Here is an 18,651-nt window from a genome sequence, read left to right as displayed (position 1 = left end):
TATGAACTTCATAGAGCGTATTTTGGATGTTTTGGATGTTTTGCACGACATGATTCAGTACCACGGTAGTATAAATAAATACTGTCTTTTCACATGCAAGACCCCAAAGAGAATCAAGGTGAAACATGACAAATTGCTCCGGCGCTCCCTCCCATCGTACACCTGGGAGAGGCAATTTCACTGATTCAAACACAAGATCTTTCAAAACGTAATAAATAAGACTCTGTTATTTGTGGATCACCTACCATGTGTGTGAAACCTGTTGAGTTTGTTTAATCTTAAAGCAATAGCAAAAGTCGGAGAGCTCAGCGATGCTAACCGGGCAGTATATCAGATGAGCCGTTGTGATTGGCCGGACTTGTAAACGGGTCGGATGGAAATCGCTCTGAACAGGCGGCAGCCAGACACATCTGCCAGAGCAAATAAAACATGAGCTGGCAGATCCGTCGGGTTCCCAGGCTAGACCCTTACTCACCACTTTTTAAAAATAGAACTTGATGAAACAAATACAAAAAAAAAGAAATGTTGCAAACAAAAACTACAAGATGAGCTGCAGTAGAAAAAAAAGTGAATGTAGGGATTTTTAGTTTGAATATTCAGTGGACTGAACATGCTCTACCCCTCAGCGCTTAGCTCTAACCTTGACCTACGTCAAGAAGACTAAACACACAATATGAGATTTATCGCTATTGACAGAACCATCACAGCTAAACTCACAAAATATCCTCAATCCTCCCTCCCCTCACTTTCTGCTTTTCTTTCTCTTCTAGTCTCTTACTATGCTTACAATCACATCCCTGCACCTGTACCCTCCGACTCTACTCTTGACCTTTTACCCTAATTTCCCATCACCTGAATAATATTTCAGAGTTTATCCTTTTGTACAAATCTCCTCTCCCTGCTTCTTTCCTCTCCTCAGTTAACTTGTGAATGTTGCTAGAATATGAATAACTTGAGTTTTAGCTTCCAAGCCTGCGTGTCAGTGTGCCAATTTCTCTTCTGCACATATGTCCAGACGCAAACGCACATAGCACCCGGAAAAAAAATGCAGCTCATCTTCAAACTCGCCGTCATGCAACTCTCTCACAGACGTTCACGGGGTAATATGCAATTTTAATTAGAAACCACGCTTGAGTGGAACATTTCCCCCCGAAAAACAGCGCAGGGAGCAACTGAGGCCGTCTTGTGGTTGGAAGTTTTTCAAGGAGAAGCGCATCAGTTTCAGAGTTCCTGTTTCAGAACAAACTTGCATGAGGTTTGACTTTTTTCTACTGCGGAGAGAGAAAAAAAAACTCCCGTATCACTTCTTCTGTCAGGAGAGAGAAAAAGACTCCAGAGACAGACTCGTCTGTGAGTGTTTGCATGGGAATGTCTCTACATATCTCCATACATGCCGACTTTGACACACAAAAAAACACACACAACAACATGCAGATTCAAACACAGATACAGGGTTGAAAACTGCTGTGTAACCGAAGTCTGCCTCACTCTTCTTCCCCTCTCAGTCGTCTCCTTCTCTTCCATCCCCCCCACATCCCCTCGTTTATTTTTAGAGTCTTCAGAGATGAGAGAAAGCAACTACTCTGTACGCTGTCAAAGAGTGAGTGGGTGGTTGGAGAAATAAAAGAGGGAGAGAGAAGCAGGCAGACGGAGGGTGAAACTGAGGGAGGTAAAAAGGAGTCGAGAGTAGATGAGACACTCGGGGTAAGGCGGGAAGGACGGAAAGGAAGGAAAGGAAGGAAAGGAAGGAAAGGAAGACAGCAGGGAACAAAGGAGCAAGCAGGGAAAAATGATGCACAAAGGAATTTATGGAGAAGGTACAGGGAGAGTGGTGGAAGTCAAATTAACTCGGAAAGGAAGCAGGAGAGGAAAAAGTGCAGAAGGAGAAAACAGAGAGGCGATGAGTTGTGAGGGAGAAATGAAGGGAAGAGAAAAATATGTTTTATGTAACAGTTTGTCACTGTATGTTCCTGCATGTTTTTCAGCTGGTGCACATCCTCAAATATAAAAAAAACATATGCTTTTGATGCATGCAAACACCAGACACAAATGAATGTGTACTGTATGTGCACCATGTGATTGTGTTTGTATGCATGTGTGCACCTTTGGCAGGCTCTCAGACACCTGCCTGCTCTGCCTCTGAGGAGCTGGACTTCGTGTTAAAAATCCAGCTCAGTTTTGTCTACCGCCAGGCTAAATGTTTACACCTCTGTCAGGGAAACTGCATGACACTGATGCTCCACTCCCACACTCTCATCCTTTTTGAATGTCATCTGCTATTATTACATTTTGCAGCAGCAGCAACGCTTCATCGGCAGTGATAGTGGTTGATCTGCTGAGGCTGTGGTGAGACTCTGGTAAACTTTGTGGAAATCAAACATGGCATGTCATTTTAAAAGACTGAAGGCATGTACCATATCGTTCTTTGTATTCTTCCTAAATGATTACGAGACGGTGATGAACTGTACTTTTATTTTCTTCATAGATATTTTACTTCTCTCAATTGCTGTGTTGGAAAAAAAAATCAGAGCCTGATCAGATTAAAAATGCTTCATACCTCAGCCCAAAGGGATTGATCTGTGCAATTTAAGCTGCAAAACTTTCAAAGTTTCCCTTTGCTTTATAAATTCCTCTGCTGCCCCTCAACACCGAAAGGGGTGAAAACAACTCTTCCATTCTGTTTAGTAAAATAGCACCGCATTGTAGCAATGATCATCCCACCTGGTTGTGATGTTCGATGCCCATACTGATGGTGTTGATGAGAATAGCGATCATGATGCCTCTGCTGAAGTATTTGCTCTCCACGATGCCCCACAGTTTCCTCCTCATATCATTCCAAATATCTCTACAATGTCCAAAGCACGTCTTCTTCTTCTTCTTCTTTTTCTTTTTCTCTCCATCTCCCCTCTCCTCTAGATGGTTCTCCTCCTTGCCCGTCTCTTTCACAACATCCTCCTCGCCTTCCTCCCCGGCGTCGGCCGAGTCCCCCACGGCCCTCGCCCCCTCTTTCAGCGATAGCGCACATATGGGGCAGTCGTCAGGACTCTGAGGGACCGTCAGACTGATGGAGTTGGCCGGCGGCTGAGAGCTGTGGTCTTGCTTGCTTTGGTGCGGACAGTGGGTTGCTGGGCCGATGCAAAGAAAAATAAAAGAATATAAGCTTTATCATAGCATGGTGCATCAAAAATAAAATCACAGCCATTAAATGCAGCCACATTCACAGTCACTCGCTGATCGTAGTTATCCATTTCCTCGACCATCAGTTTGGTTTTCCAGTAAATAAAACTCTAAAACTCTGAAATAATAGCCTCAAACGTTTTTCTTTATTATTTGCTGTTGCCCTCCTACTCACATCTCGGGTGCCTTGAATGCCGGTGCTCGCGCCTGGTCCCCCTGCCACTGCCAGCCGGAGGGGGCTTACCCCTGAGCGTGTAGTAGAAAGCCGCAGACCTCCTCTTGGCCTTGCGGAGGACGTGGCAGACCAGCTGGAAGATCTCCTCGTAGCAGTCTCCAGGCTCCGCCATGCTGGCCAGGGTGGAGGAGGACAGGCACTGCGCCCTCTGCTCCTGCATCAGCTGGTGCTCCCGCTGCTTGGTCTCCGAGAATTGGGTGGCGATGACGACCAGACACAGGTTGATCATGAAGAACGAACCGATCTGGTTTGATGCGGATCAAACAAACACAACACAACGTTAGGCAGATAGATGGATAGAGCAATGGTGGGAAACCACTGCAGTGATATGTAGACAAAACAAAACAAATGATTTTTGGAAAAAGAAAGGGGCTCAAGGGAGACAAAGATTTCACAAACTTCACTAAGAAAGAACTTCATAAATAAAAAAGCAGATGTTGCTGATTTAAGAGATGTAGGAAGTAAAGAACTGAGATCCTCTAACAGTGAATTCAGTCGCTATTTTGCATCAAACTCACACACTTGCGTGCTTATTCAACTAATGTGTGCCAATTCCCCTGTAGACATGTTAGCACACATGCTAAAGGTCTCTAAGAGCTGGCTTCCTACCAAACCCACAATGATTGGAGCAGACAGACCGAGCCAACACATGCTGGAAGCAGAGTTCAGCGTCTGGCTATCTTTCCCGTTATCATGTTTTTTATTCTCCAAATCTATTCTGACCTAAAGCCACATCCCCCCCCCTCCCTCCCTTACCCAACTCCAACTCAATATCTGAACTTCTCTCATGTCTGACTCTTTTAAAGGCTTTATACACATTTGTCCCACTTAAATATAATATAAATCAAGTATATCCTCTGAAAATAACTCTGTGAGTCATGACTGTCTACAATGAGTGTAACACCCGAGTCCCACTGTCTGTGATGTTTTTTAGAGTTTTCCAAGTCCTATCTTCAGTTTGTTTACATCGCCCGGACGGCTGGCTGACTCCTCCCCTCGTGTATAAAAGCAGTTTAATTGAGGGACTAGAGAAAAGAAGAATAACATACTGTACTCACTGCTTAACTGTGTTTCTAGATCACGCTCATTTCAGGTAAATTTACATGCAGTGTGACGATACGAGCATAATAAAGATCGCTAGCATTAGCATGCTAACACAACAATGCAGCACGAGTTGTTTTGGTTTCATGCTGGTGCTCAAGGGCAACATCTGCTGGATCAAAAAATCACATATAAAGCCTTTAACAAATAATGCTTTATCCAGCCCTTCATATCTATTTGACTGTCTTAACAAACAGGGGTTTTATTTTTATATCATGAGTCAAAGTGAGAGGTTGGAGGGGACTGTAGGGGAGCGGGGGATGTGACTGATACGTGTTGGGCGACCCTTTTAGCGGCAGTAATTGGAATCACTCCAGGAGTGTGAAATGGCTTTTATTGGACTACTCCAAGCTGGTTACAGAACAATGATTAAATCAATATAAGCTGATGCTGAACAACTCCAAAAACCCAGACTGCTGGATTGATGGAGCAGCTTGCAGCAGAGTCTCAGTTTTGTTCATTACAAATCTGAACATGTTTCCCCTGTTTCTCCTTGGGAAACACTTTTTTTCACACACACACACACACACACACACACACACACACACACACACACACACACACACACACACACACACACACACACACACACACACACACACACACACACACACACACACACACACACACACACACACACACACACACACACACACACACACACACGCTGCAGGTACACTCCATAAAACATGCACAGACAGAATCCAGAGAGCCCAAACTTAATGACCTTCCACCTATAAACTTTCATCCACAGTGAAAGATGCAGGGGGAAGGTGAAAGAGAGAGGCTGCAGAAGCTGCGAGGGAATAGACTCAAAAGAAATTCAGAGAGAGAAAAAAAGAGAGCGGAAACATAGATAGGAAGGTGTGTGTGTGTGTGTGTGTGTGTGTGTGTGTGTGTGTGTGTGTGTGTGTGTGTGTGTGTGTGACTGTGTGAGGAGAGGGAGGAGAGATGCCCATCTGTGGCCCTGTGGGTCAAAGCAGCCCTGCAGGTGTGTGGGGCTTTGATTTCCCTCCAGGCTTGCATCTGTGTGTGTGTCCATTCTGTGATTCTGATCAGTGGACAGCTTTGCGCATAATCAGTGCGGGCAGTCCAATATCTCGCATTCAGATGATCACTGCATTATGCATGCACGGATGCAAACACACTCATATTCACACTGACACAGACAAGAGCATGTTTGCACACACATTACACACACAAATGAAGACGGCGACAGGCTTTTCTTACAGCTGAGTGTGTGTGTGTGTGTGTGTGTGTGTGCTTGCATGCTGCAGCTGTCAGGTACATTTATCTGTAGCTACCTTCTCACACACACACACACGCGCGCGCACGCCTCCTAATGATTGCCCTCTCTGTTGCACTTAGCTCTAAGTCCCTTTATCCATTTATTCACACTCTGCAATGTGACACTAAAACTGCTCACTTGATAAAATGTAAGCAAATAAAGACGAGCCCGTTTGACAAAACTTCTCACATCTTTAAGTTTTGTGTCCAGGAATAAACCCGACAGGATGAACTCATGAACTTTAAAACAGGGGTACTACATTTTAAGTTTGCTGCAACACTCATAAGACATGATAAAAAAAAAAACCTAATTAAATATGTGACAAAGGTCAACCAAAGAAATACCAAATAAGTTTCAGACACCCTCTCTGTGATGTACACTTTCAAGGCATTCCTCCTTTTTTAATTTTCCAAACTTCCATATTATGGTCCATATCAGAGCTTGAACCAGCAACCCTCCGGTTCCCGACCCAAAGTCCCGACAGACTGAGCTAATGCCGCCAAGATATTAAGCAACACACAGGAGCTCCACTGTTCAAATCCATCGGAAATATCACGCCTGCATGTTAAGTCTTAATGGCAAATGGTCTTTAGAAAAAAAAAAAGAGTTGTTTGAACTAAAGAAGTGAGTGTCTGAGCTGCCTTGAAATTGTAGGATGACTGAATTTAAGATACATTTCTATTCACTAAAAACATTTAAAACCTCCCAGGTCAAATTAACTTGTATTTAAAATCCTTTAGTTTACTAAAAGTGTATATCCTTTAGACTAATTTTCTTAATTTCACTTTAAATTAGTTCAGAAGACATTTAACACAAATTACCCAGTTAATACAACATGTACACTAACTTCCAGTTAAACTGACAATGACTGTTTTTTTCAGTGCAAACTTGCTTGTTGCATCTTATTAAAGATGTTCTTATGAAACTTGAACATTTACATAATTGAAATTAGACAATGTCATCACCTGTTGCAGAGTGCACTAGACGTTACTATAGTTGTTGTTTTGGGCTGCATGGGTCTGTGATCAGTGTAGGAGCAGAACCAGGCAGAATTGATCTCTGTGACACCATGTCTGCTATCTTTGGGTGCAATAAGATTACACAGTGTCAAAGCTAACTGCAGGTCAGAGATGAGGCAAAGAGAGGAAAACATGTACGGCATAGTGAGGAAGAGGCTGTGCTCTGTTTTCTGATCACAGTCTTTTATTTTTCAAGTGCAGAAACTGAGCCTCTTGTGTGGTTGTGATCAACGCGTTTGTTTCTAAAACATGCGTTTCCTTTTCCATATTTACCCTCCAATCATTCATTTACTCTCAGTTGTCTTTTTCTTCCCTTCAGAAAGCTAATGGCATCTGAATGCAGAACTATTACACGACCACCTGGCACTTATCCACCTCTGCACACTAAGCACATCCAGGCTTTTGGATTTACCCTCCCTGCCTCTTCCCTCCTCCTCTCTCCTTTTGTTTTTTTTGTACTTCTCACACCAGGCAAAAGAGCCACCTCCGAACATCTCTCCCTGGGACATTGATTGTAGACAGTCTTTTATGCTGCTATTGATTTACACAAGTCTATTAACACTTCAATCCACCACTCAGGAAATGTTCTCACTCGATGTATCGACGCCGAGAGACAACCGTCGTCAGAATATTGGGGAATGAACTTCAGTTACACTTCAATATTTACATTTTTTAATAATCAAACACACCACCGAGGCGGGGGAACGTTTAGTAATGAGGTCGACTTACAATGATGAGCAAAATGAAGTAGATGAAGTTGTAGAAGGAGTGGGCATCCATGACGTAATACATGATCTCCACCCAGCCCTCCAGAGTGATCACCTAGAAGAAAAGATTCTGCTGAGTGTTGAGAAAAAAACAAGTTAAAGACACTAAAAAGAGGCACGCCAAGGGTCGCTCAGCAAAAAGATTTAAACTAAAATCTTATCATTTTCATATCGGGTGTTTAAACCAAATGGATTCAGTTGAACTGGATGATAGAATAGATACCTGGCAAATAAGAGAACAAGAAATATTTCACCTCGAGAAGAATGATTTGAAAATCAGCCAAAAAATATGAGTTGAGTTCTTATGCTCTAGGTATTTTAAGTATTTAGTATTTAACCAAGAGGCTCCATCTTTGATTATTCCTGTTTCTACAAGGTTTCCAACCCTGGCCTAATCAAGAATCAGGAATCTTTTAACTCTAACTTTAAAGGCTCCTAAAAAAGACTGACCTTAAAATGCTGCACTGTTCATACCTTTTTTCATCTAAGAAGTTTACACTGGTGGGAACAATCACAAATATAAATTCTTATGTCGCCATAAAGCTTCATCAAGGACATGCCCCATCATGACCGCACGTGCAGCTGCCACCATCACCCACTGCACACAACTTAAATAAATTCACTCTATCAACATACTTGGACACCAAGCGTAAATTTTTAACAGCTTTTTTCCCTCCTGTGCTTCTATGTTTAAAGAAAACGGTAATATACTGTAAAGTAAATAAACCTTGTGCAGCCCGACTCTGAATAAAATGGGTCGTAGGCTGAGAGTCCAGACTTCACTACTATGAGAACTTCTCTACCGTACCTGTAGCTAGCAGGATTGTTCACTCCACATGGCAACAACAGATGGTGCTAGAGAGAGCAACACAGCTGCACAGAAAGTGCACGTTGTGGACTTTTGCAGAACCAAATGGACAGCTGAAACTTTTTCTTCCCTCTGGGAGACCGATACCGGTGCCACTAATATTTTGCATTTCACGTTTAAAAAAAAAATATATATATATATAAAAAAAAAAAGAAAAAAAAAAGGCTGATGTCTGTGGTCCCCTTCACACTCAGATTGAACGTACCTGAAAAATGACGATCCAGGCGTACACTATATTGTCAAAGTTGATGGCACCTTTGTGTGGGTTACTACTCCCTGTGTGGCATCGAGTGTAATACTGGTTCCAGTTGATGCACAGTCCCAGTGCTTCACCAGCGCCGCTGCCGTTGGCCATGGGCTCAGGACTCAGGCCCAGAGACTGTCTGTGGAGCGCGTCCTCCCTGTCCAGGCAGCATGTGCGTCCTCCTTCTCGCCTCGCCGGCACGTCAGTGCATGACATGATGCCGTTGTCGGAGGCCAGGGAGCAGATGAAGGGGCGCTCGTCGTCCTCCTCCGGCTGGTAGTACGGAGCGGGCAGGGTCATACCTGAAGAGCTGGAGGGGACAAGGTGAGAAACTGAGTTTTTTTGGAATAATATAGTACACAGTAGATTATTCTGTTTTCAACAGTCAAGAGAGAGAAAGAGAGAGAAAGAGAGAGATGAAGTGGGAAGGGGCGACGAGGGACATTTGCTGCTGCACAGTCACTTAAAGTAAATCCCTGGAAGTACTCAACCAAGCCTGTGAGATAAGTGTGTCATTAAAGGCAGGCTGGTGAATTAAGAAATGCAAATGATGCTATATGATTAGGTAGTACGCTCTCTCTGCAAACAAGCATTAGGGCAGTATATCCTGTCTCCATTGTGAACACACACATACATGCAAAAACATGCAAAGACCTACTTTTCATCCTTTAAAAAATATTCACTATTTTGTCTCTTCAATCTCCTGCAATTAAAAAAGACATTTAATCACACTCTATAAAAAAAAAAGACATCCAGAAGCTGGTACTTTACTGCACTATTATCTAGAGGAGAATGGAGCTGTGAGAGATACAATATGTGAGGGTGAGAGAAAAAAAAACCTGACCCAGCAGTGAACTAGAGAGCAGTGCCGTAAGCTAGCGCAGCGAACCAAAGGCGTGCTGACAGGAGCAGTAAACAGGGCGGGGTCATGCTTTGGTCAGGACATGACAAAATGAGTGGCCTGAGGAGAAGAAGTCAGACACCACCACACAAGAATAAGACGTCTCATCCAATCCCACACGGTCCTTTCCTTCTCTGTTTGGAGCAGAGAAGGAGGCGTTAAATTGCCCGTCTGAATAGACCCCCCTTCCCCCTCCTCCTAAAGTTAACAGCAGACTTCTGAGTTTGTAAACTTCAACAGGAAGTGAACAAAGAACAAGAATACATTTTGCATTCAATTTAGAGGCCGGCTCATCTCAAGGTCGCTCAGCGGTAAAGCAGCACTCCTGTACCTTCTCTCTGCTATTTTTCTCTAATGTTTAATTCTTGGTGGAGACCCGATGATGCAATGTGAAAACCAGAGGAGCACCCAAGTGACGAGTTTCCAAGAAATGTATTCCTACAAACATGTCCTTTCCTGATGTTTTCATCAACACTTCTCAATTGTGTTTTATTGTTCGACTTCTCTTTTTTTTAGATTTATTTTCGGGGGACTTTTTATGCCTTTATTTTAGAGACAGGACAGAGGATAGAGTCAGAAACCAAGGGGAGAGAGAAAGTGGGGAGTAACATGTGGAAAAGGATGAGCCACAGGTCGGATTTGAACCCCTGCCGCACACTCCTGATGGCTTAAAGGCTTTATATGCAATTTTTTGATCCAGCAGATGTCGCCCTTGAGCACCAGCATAAAACCAAAACAACTTGCGGTGCATTGTTGTGTTAGCATGCTAATGCTAGCCATCTTTATTATGCTCGTATCTTCACACTGCATGTAAATTTACCTGAAATGAGCGTGATCTAGAAACACAGTTAAGCAGTGAGTACAGTATGTTATTCTTCTTTTCTCTAGTCCCTCAATTAAACAACTTTTATACAAGAGGGGAGGAGTCAGCCGGCCGTCCAGGCGATGTAAACACACAGAAGATAGGACTCGGAAAACTCTGAAAACATCACAGACAGTGGGACTCGGGTGTTACACCCATTGTAGACAGTCATGACTCACAGAGTTATTTTCAGAGGATATACTTGATTTATATTATATTTAAGAGTGAAAAATCACATATAAAGCCTTTAAGCCTCTGTACATGGGACGTGCGCACTAACCACTAGTCTATCAGTGCCCTGTTCCAAATGTTCTTAATTGCCACTTACAGAACATCAGTAGCTTTAATTTTCCTGTTTCCTGAGTAGGATTTTATTTTTGTGCCAAGTTTGGCTCTGTGATGAAATGTCCACGTTTCCCCCTGATGAAAACCTTTCCAATCCCGACACAGACATCTTTCTAATCCCTGTTTAGAAACCATGCTCTTCTCTGTTAATAGACCTGGATTTCTGCTGGATACTGAAGCAGCTGTTTCATGTGTGGTTAGAGATACGGGCCAAGTATGTTTGTTTGGATTGTGTTTAGCAGCCGACAACAGATTGTTTAATCATGTAAAATAAGTCATGTGGAAAGAGCGTGTGAGAGTGTGTGCGTACGTGAGCGTGAAATAAGCAGGAAAACAGATTATCCTCTCTCTCACTGACACCTTTTTCACACATAAACACAAACACTATACTCCCCATAAATGAACTCACTCACCACCTGTAAGTGGCCCCTCGTTAAGTGAGTGAGTGTGAAGTTGTTTTTGGCTGATTCCTGCCAAACTGCACGACTCTAAATTCTGAATCTGAGTGATTGCCACCATGTGAAGCGCCTCATCATTTCCTGAGATGTCTCCCTTTTTTATTTCTAAGATTTAATGGAGGCATGCCAAACAGTTTCTCTTTCACATCGTGTCAGCCGGGGCACTCAGACGTATTTACACTTTATGGATTTACTTGAAGTTAAAGATGGCTGTCGGGTGCTGTGATTGTGTGCTGATGAGACTATTATGAGTCTGTAAACATGTTTCATTACTTCAATCAACAAACAAATAGAAAAGAAAATCATTCAAAGCACTTCTCCTTGGCCTAGTGTAGGACGCTTGTACTTTAGTTCTGGTTCTGGAGAGGGCACAAAAAGACCTTTTCCATCAGAACACACTCATTCAGGGTAACTCCACCCGTCTCTGTCAGTCACCTTAACCCTCTTATTGGAGTCTCTGTTGTTGTTGTTGTTTGTTCCATAACTAATCCCTGCTCCTCCGCACATATCAGCCTGCTTTCTCATTCCTGTTTTGTTTTTTTCTGCAGCGGCTGAGTTATCAGAAAAGCTGCACAGTTTCTCACCTGCCTCGATATACTTCATCTATATTAGCACACCTTGTCACACTAGTGCATCTAACACCTGAGGTATTTTACTCTCTCTTTACCCCGCTATTCTCTCGTTTACAGTTTTTCTCCCTTTGAATCTCTTCTCCAGTCTCTCGCACCAGTCTCTCATTTACAATCATCTCCCGTTTCTCCCTTCTTCTCTCATCGTCCTTCGCTGTCTCCTCCTGTCGATAGCCGGCTCCAGTCAACGCTCATGTTCATAAGAGGAATATTTCTCCTTTTGCTTCGACCACAAAACCACACATGTAAGCACTGGCAGGAGGATCGATAACATATCAAGATATATGACTTCATAACGATATAGGAAGTATCTGAGAAAGCCAGAATTGATTCTCTGGTTTACAATGAGACATAACTTAAAGGCTTTATATGCGATTTTTTGATCCAGCAGATGTCGCCCTTGAGCACCAGAATGAAAACAACTCGCGCTGCATTGTTGTGTTAGCATGCTAATGCTAGCAATCTTTATTATGCTCATATCTTCACACTGCATGTAAATTTACCTGAAATGAGCGTGATCTAGAAACACAGTTAAGCAGTGAGTACAGTATGTTATTCTTCTTTTCTCTAGTCCCTCAATTAAACAACTTTTATACAAGAGGGGAGGAGTCAGCCGGCTGTCCGTGCGATGTAAACAAACTGAAGATCTCTGAAAGCATCACAGACAGTGGGACTCGGGTGTTACACCCATTGTAGACAGTCATGACTCACAGAGTTATTTTCAGAGGATATACTTGATTTATATTACATTTAAGTGTAAAAAAATCACATATAAAGCCTTTAATGAGATATACAGCACTGTAACATGTTGTAATTCAATGGAGGACATAATAAAAGGATTATCTTGAAAGGAGGAAGGCTTGTGGGTGACCTTGAAATAGTTGAATTATTATGATGCTCAGGTGAAGTAAGTGATAAAGAAAAAAAGAAAGACAAAGACAGAGAGAGAGAGAGAGAGAGAGAGAGAGAGAGAGAGAGGGAGGAGTGGGGTGGGCTGTCAGGCTAGTGGAGCATGAATGAATTCTGTTTCCCCCCTGCCAGTGACCCGGCATAGCACAGCGTGGCACAGCAAAAACTTGGCATCACACTGAGAACACACCTGCCGATGAAGAGGCAGAGGTAAAGATCGAGGCTTCAGAGCGGCACAGATAAGAGAAAGTTTCCAAGCTGGGACACTTGGGAGGAAAAAAAGTAAAGTTTGAAAAAAAAAAAGAGAAGGGCACACCATATAGAAACAGATAAATATGTGCAAGACCGACTTCTAGCTAGACTTAATCTAGCTCTGGAAGTAAATCGAACAAACTCTCCTTCACAATAAAAATGTCTTTTTAAGTGCGGTTGACCCGCTCTCTGCGGCCATTAGAGCAAAAATATGTTTGGTAATGAGGCAGCTCAGAGAACGAATGTGTCTCCACAACAAATCGCTCCAGCTCTGAAAGTTGTTTTTTTTTTTTTTTCAAATTGAAGACATAAATCAGGAGGAAAATAGGCAGGCTATTAGGAGAGTTTGTAAAAAAAAGAAAGAAAGAAAAGAACGAGGCAGAAAGGAAAGACTAAGGCAGCATTAAGCATGAGAAGAAGGTAGAGATCAGAAGAGGGAGGGTGTAAAATGCCAAAGTGAATATTGCACTTGACTGCGACACTTAGCCCACTCCATTATAACCTCCCAGAGAGCTAATGTTAGCCCTTTGCTTAGCATAATAGTCCTCCAGCGCTAACTCAGGACGACCTCTCTAATTAAGCTCACAAGCACCCTGAAAAAACCTGCAGAATATGTTAGCACTATGCTTTAAATAAGATGCAAAAATACGACTTCACTCATAATAATAATAATGAACCACGCTCAATTACACAAACAGTCACCCTTACATGTTTAGATAATGGCAGAAAACAAAGGTTAACGTAACCTCATGGAGCGACTGCTGCAAAAGGTTGTTGCGGTTAATGTTGCCTCTCAACTTTAAGGTGACACGTGTCTCCTTTCATCCGGCTCTGAGGTCTGACATTAGTATATCCTGTGTCAGCAAAAAGCAGAGACCTTAGCAGAGAGTACGAGCTCATATACATATTAAAATACACACATCAGGGGAATGTGTCTTTACAGCAGAGTGATGCCAACATGAGAAAGGCAGCTGAGAGAAAGCCATGAAATGAAACACCCCTGAACACTGGTGAATGTCACACACACACACACACACACACACACACACACACACACACACACACACACACACACACACACACACACACACACACACACACACACACACACACACACACACACACACACACACACACACACACACACACAGTGGGTGATGCTGTCATGTCGAGTCATGAATATGGAGGCATGCAGCTGGATTCTAATCACGCTCTCAGTTGCAAACTGGGAAAAGCTGTTCAGTGACTGTGGCTTTGAAGCTTGAGCGCGAGAGATTGAAAGAGGGGAAAAGGTAGAGAGGCTTGAAGACAGAGTACGTTGTGAAGTTAAAATCGAGGAAACATACAGCATACTTTTAGACTCGTATAAAATAAGTGCCCTCAACACAAACACACACACACACACACACACACACACGCACACACACACACACACACACATTCAGTGATCTATGGCGTTGCACTCACAGGGTGAAGTTCTCCTCCAGGTAGCAGCGGTTCCTCAGTAGCCCCGCCCACAGCTGCACGCCGATGATGCCGAAGATGAAGAAGACAAAGAAGCAGAGCAGCAGCACGTTGCCCAGCATGGGCAGGGTGTCCAACAGCAGGTTCACCAGGATACGCATACCTGTGTGTTTCAGAAGGTCACAGGCTTACACTTTTGATAAGGACAGAAAAATCAGGGTGTAAACTGCTCTAATGCACATCTTTTATCAGGTGCTTTGACTACAAGGCTGCAATTACTTGTTAAAAATACTAAATAATTAAAGGTCACATATTATGCAAAAATCACTTCACCATGTTGTTCTAACTCTAATATGTGTCCCTAGTCCGTCTACAAACCCCCCAATGATGAGAAAAGTCCATCCTCTCCGTCTTCTGCCTGCTCCACTTTTCAGAAAATGTGTGCTCAAACAGGCCGTTTGGAGATTTTCCCTTCATGACATCACAAAGGGAAGTAACCCCTCCCCCAGGTGGGTGACACTCCCACAGCTAGGTGTTTGTTCTGCCCTCTGAGTCTGCCTTCTCACCGTAAACAATAGGACATGGAGCGAGAAAGCACCGAGTACACCCGAGCCCTTCCAGAGAGGGGAGCGTGGTCAGACACAGCTCATTTACATATTTAAAGGTACAGACACAGAAACAGCCTGTTCTGAGCAGGGCTGAAATAGAGGGGTTTATAGGCATGATCAAATACAGGATCAGAGTGGATTTAGAACAAGAAACTTCACACACATGTTTTAGGAAGCTCTGAGACTTATTTAAACTGCTTAAATGTGACCTTTAAGTGTTTTGCCAAAAAGGGACTTTGCTTTGCTTCAATCTTTGTTGTCACAGGGAAGTGGTCAGATTGGATGTAGGGGGCAGTACTTAGGCGGTTGGCATCCCTGATCAAGACTGTGACAGTGTTAAGGCTTGTACAACACTAAGGTAGAGGTTAGGAAAGATGTTGAATGTGGATAAATGTCAGTTTTAAATCAGTGTTATTCTTTTCATTTAACTAAGACCAGTATCTGTTCCTTACCTTGAGCAGTAAGAAGCCTACACACGTTGTCAGTGGAGCTTGAGTTGTGGATGTTATAGTGAAAAGATCAAATGTGTGTTCAGTGTTTCCAGGTAAGTTTATTTAAACCGACATCCAGGTTTTTTTTCAGTTTATTTGCACGTTTTTGAAAGAAAAGTCAGACAGAGAAAAAGGGGAATAGAAACCCTCTGTGGGCTTTTCTCAAAAACCTCATCTTGGTTGTACTGCATTCCCTTTCTAATGTATTTGGTTTTTTCTTCAATTTAGAAGTAATTGAAAGTAATTTCTAAAGCACAAGGTTGAGTTGTGGCACCCTCCTTCATTTTATGACATTCGTTAGAGATTGCACAGCGGCGGATTCAAACCCGTCCACGGCATGAACAAAGAAGTGTAATGAGTCTTCAGGGAGTCTCGTTTAGGATCAGACGAAACCTGATTGCAGAAAAACAAGCGTGTCCTGGAGTCAAACAATGATGACCTTAAACGATAGGGATCAGTCTGTCCTGCAGTGATGACACATCGAGATGTGGATAGAGCAATGAAGAGAGCCGATTGGATGAAGAACGGAAACGAACATGTGACACACTCATGAGGTGACACTACCCCGTACTGCCACCTGAGAGGTGTTTGTGTGTGTGTGTGCGTGTGTGCGTGTGTGTGTGTAGTCTGATTACGCTCCTGTGTGTCTGATGTGTTTGTGTTTTTCAGTGGCATACTGGGAATCGTGAATAACAACTCAACGGTAGGTTAATGTGTCATAAACACGACAGTGCAGCTAAACTGCAGACAGACAGAATGACAGGAGACAAGCTGTGAGAGAGACACAAAGATGAGAAGGAGGGAGAAAAGAACCATGATGAAGTATGCACGCATACCTGCGAGGTGTCAGGCGAATGCATTTGTGAAAAACGCTTTGCAAACTCCACAACATGAATGCAAAGGAGTTGAAGCCCCTAGGATCTGGTAGGTGTTTCCGATGGACCGTTATAACAGACGGACACATGAACGTGTTCCTGACGGACATCTTTTCACTCCTTTTGCATTCATGCTGTGGAGTTTGCAAAGCATTATTGTAAATGCATTCTATTTCATTGACTCTAATAATGTTCAGACTCTAATACTGTTCATCACAATCAGTCATTCTACACACTGTGTGTGTTTTTAATAAGAACTGTCCTCTGTCTTTCCACAAGTGAAAGTGTTTATAGTATATGCCTAGTATTATTTTATCTCTATTGTAATTTCTAATTAATGTAAATATGTTTGTTTTTTTACTTTTTTCTATTTTTACTAATTATACTACTGTTTTTGAGCTGCTGTAACAAAGAAATTTACCCCAATGGGGGATCAATAAAGTTTATCTTTATTCACCTGACAGCCACCGAACTGAAATCCATGCATAACACTCATACACAAACTCAAGTGAACATAAGCACAAGCTTGTGTCACTGTGAATATACATATATATATATATATATATATATATATATATATGTATTATCTAATTTAAATGACAATCTACGGACACTTATTTATGTAAATACTGTAATTGACATCTTATTTGACCCATCTGTCACATAACTGCATTTTTGTTATTATCATGTTACTTCAGCATCTTTTGCACTATTCACCACTGTTTCATATTTAGTCATGTAAATATTAATCTTTTCTTATGTTTATTGTTGATATTTAATGTTGTACCTGTACATAAGAGAGCACAGTTCACCCACGTTAAATTCCTTGTGTGTGTAAGCATACCTGGCCAATAAATCTGATTCTGAGTCTGAAGCTGGTATAAAAGTTTACCCCATTCCATAAATCAGTGCCATCACTCCCTTCTGATTTTTACCACATCTACACGAGTGAGTATGCACTCCGGTTCAGAGGTTCATTTATCCCTCACATATAGACGGCAGCAGAGTTAAGAGTGTGCAAGAAGGCAAAATCTTATAAAGGAATTATTATAATAATATAAAGCTGTAGTTCATGCTTTCTTTTAAGAAACTATTAACATATTGATATGACATCAATGGGCCTATTGTGGATTATAACAATGAAAAAGCAATAAAAGTAATTTTGAAGTTATGTCACAAATTTTTATCTTGAGACCCAAGAGACCATCTTCCTCCTCTGGCTAATTTATCTCGTCAACTGGTATTAAATGGAGAGCAGCGGCGCTGCTGGTGCGTGTGTGTGTCTCTGGTGGCGGCTGGAGGCACGACTAAATGTGTTTGTTCCCCAGGGTCCCTGTCATTAGGCCACTGTCCCATTAGGCCTAATTGGGTGAAGAGAGGGAGAGACAAATGGAGGGAGAGAACAGGAATGAGACACGTCCGGAGGCTGTGCCTGAAAATAGGGAGTGCCAAAATAAGCAGCAGAGAAGAAGTCAAGAGGAAAATACATCCAAACTAAACACTGATATTACATTTAAATGTCAAACAAAAGTAAAACAAGCAAATAAAACAACATGCTCTTCTCCTTTTCCTCATTCCCTCTTCTTTAGTACCTGCCTCCATCCCTCTCTCCTCCTGTGACTGTACACTCTGCCAGCTCCTGCTGTTCCCAGATAAAGATGGATGTCCTCCTCACACCGCAACAGAAACACATTTTCAACTATCTGACTGGCCTATTCACTAAAGAACCACAAGAGTTCTCTTCTCTCTTTCTTCTGCTTCCATCCACCTAAGACTGCTTCTTGTCTTTTATTGTCCTTACCTCTCCCGTCCTGTCTAGCACTCCCTCCGTTCCGCACCAATTTCATCCAAACAGAAGTCTGACAACTGTACACAAACACATACGGCAGGACTATTATCTGCCCGCTTTGGTGGAAGGTTACAAATTGGGGTGTGTGTGAGGGGTCAGGATGTGCTCGTGTTCCCTGTGAATCTGTGGGCACAACAGAAATCCAACAAATGGAGGAACAAATAGCTTTATCCCCATGCTTCCTCACCTCTAATGGGGTCACAGATAGCAGATGAAATGAGGCGACCACATACTCATGCAGCTTACCGACATAAACAATAACAGTACTGTATGTACTCACACATACACACACACACACACACTCACACA

General features: G+C 42.6%; 1 protein-coding gene across 5 annotated transcripts in view; it reads right to left on the bottom strand.

Annotated features, from left to right (window-relative positions):
- Positions 1 to 18,651, bottom strand: part of LOC109999830 (voltage-dependent T-type calcium channel subunit alpha-1I-like) — an 88,256-nt gene that overhangs the window by 54,245 nt on the left and 15,360 nt on the right. For all 5 annotated transcript variants that reach the window (XM_020654975.3, XM_065964407.1, XM_065964409.1 and 2 more), the window contains exons 4-8: positions 14,523 to 14,682; positions 8,661 to 9,009; positions 7,550 to 7,642; positions 3,353 to 3,656; positions 2,722 to 3,125 (exon numbers count right to left, since the gene is read on the bottom strand). In XM_020654975.3, the coding sequence (XP_020510631.3) occupies positions 2,722 to 3,125; positions 3,353 to 3,656; positions 7,550 to 7,642; positions 8,661 to 9,009; positions 14,523 to 14,682 (1,310 nt within the window). The remainder of the gene's footprint in view (positions 1 to 2,721; positions 3,126 to 3,352; positions 3,657 to 7,549; positions 7,643 to 8,660; positions 9,010 to 14,522; positions 14,683 to 18,651) is intronic.

The sequence above is a fragment of the Labrus bergylta genome, chromosome 16 (genome assembly GCF_963930695.1).
Source record: "Labrus bergylta chromosome 16, fLabBer1.1, whole genome shotgun sequence".
In the NCBI taxonomy this organism is placed as follows: Eukaryota; Metazoa; Chordata; class Actinopteri; order Labriformes; family Labridae; genus Labrus; species Labrus bergylta.
This window is presented reverse-complemented; position numbering and strand designations above follow the sequence as displayed.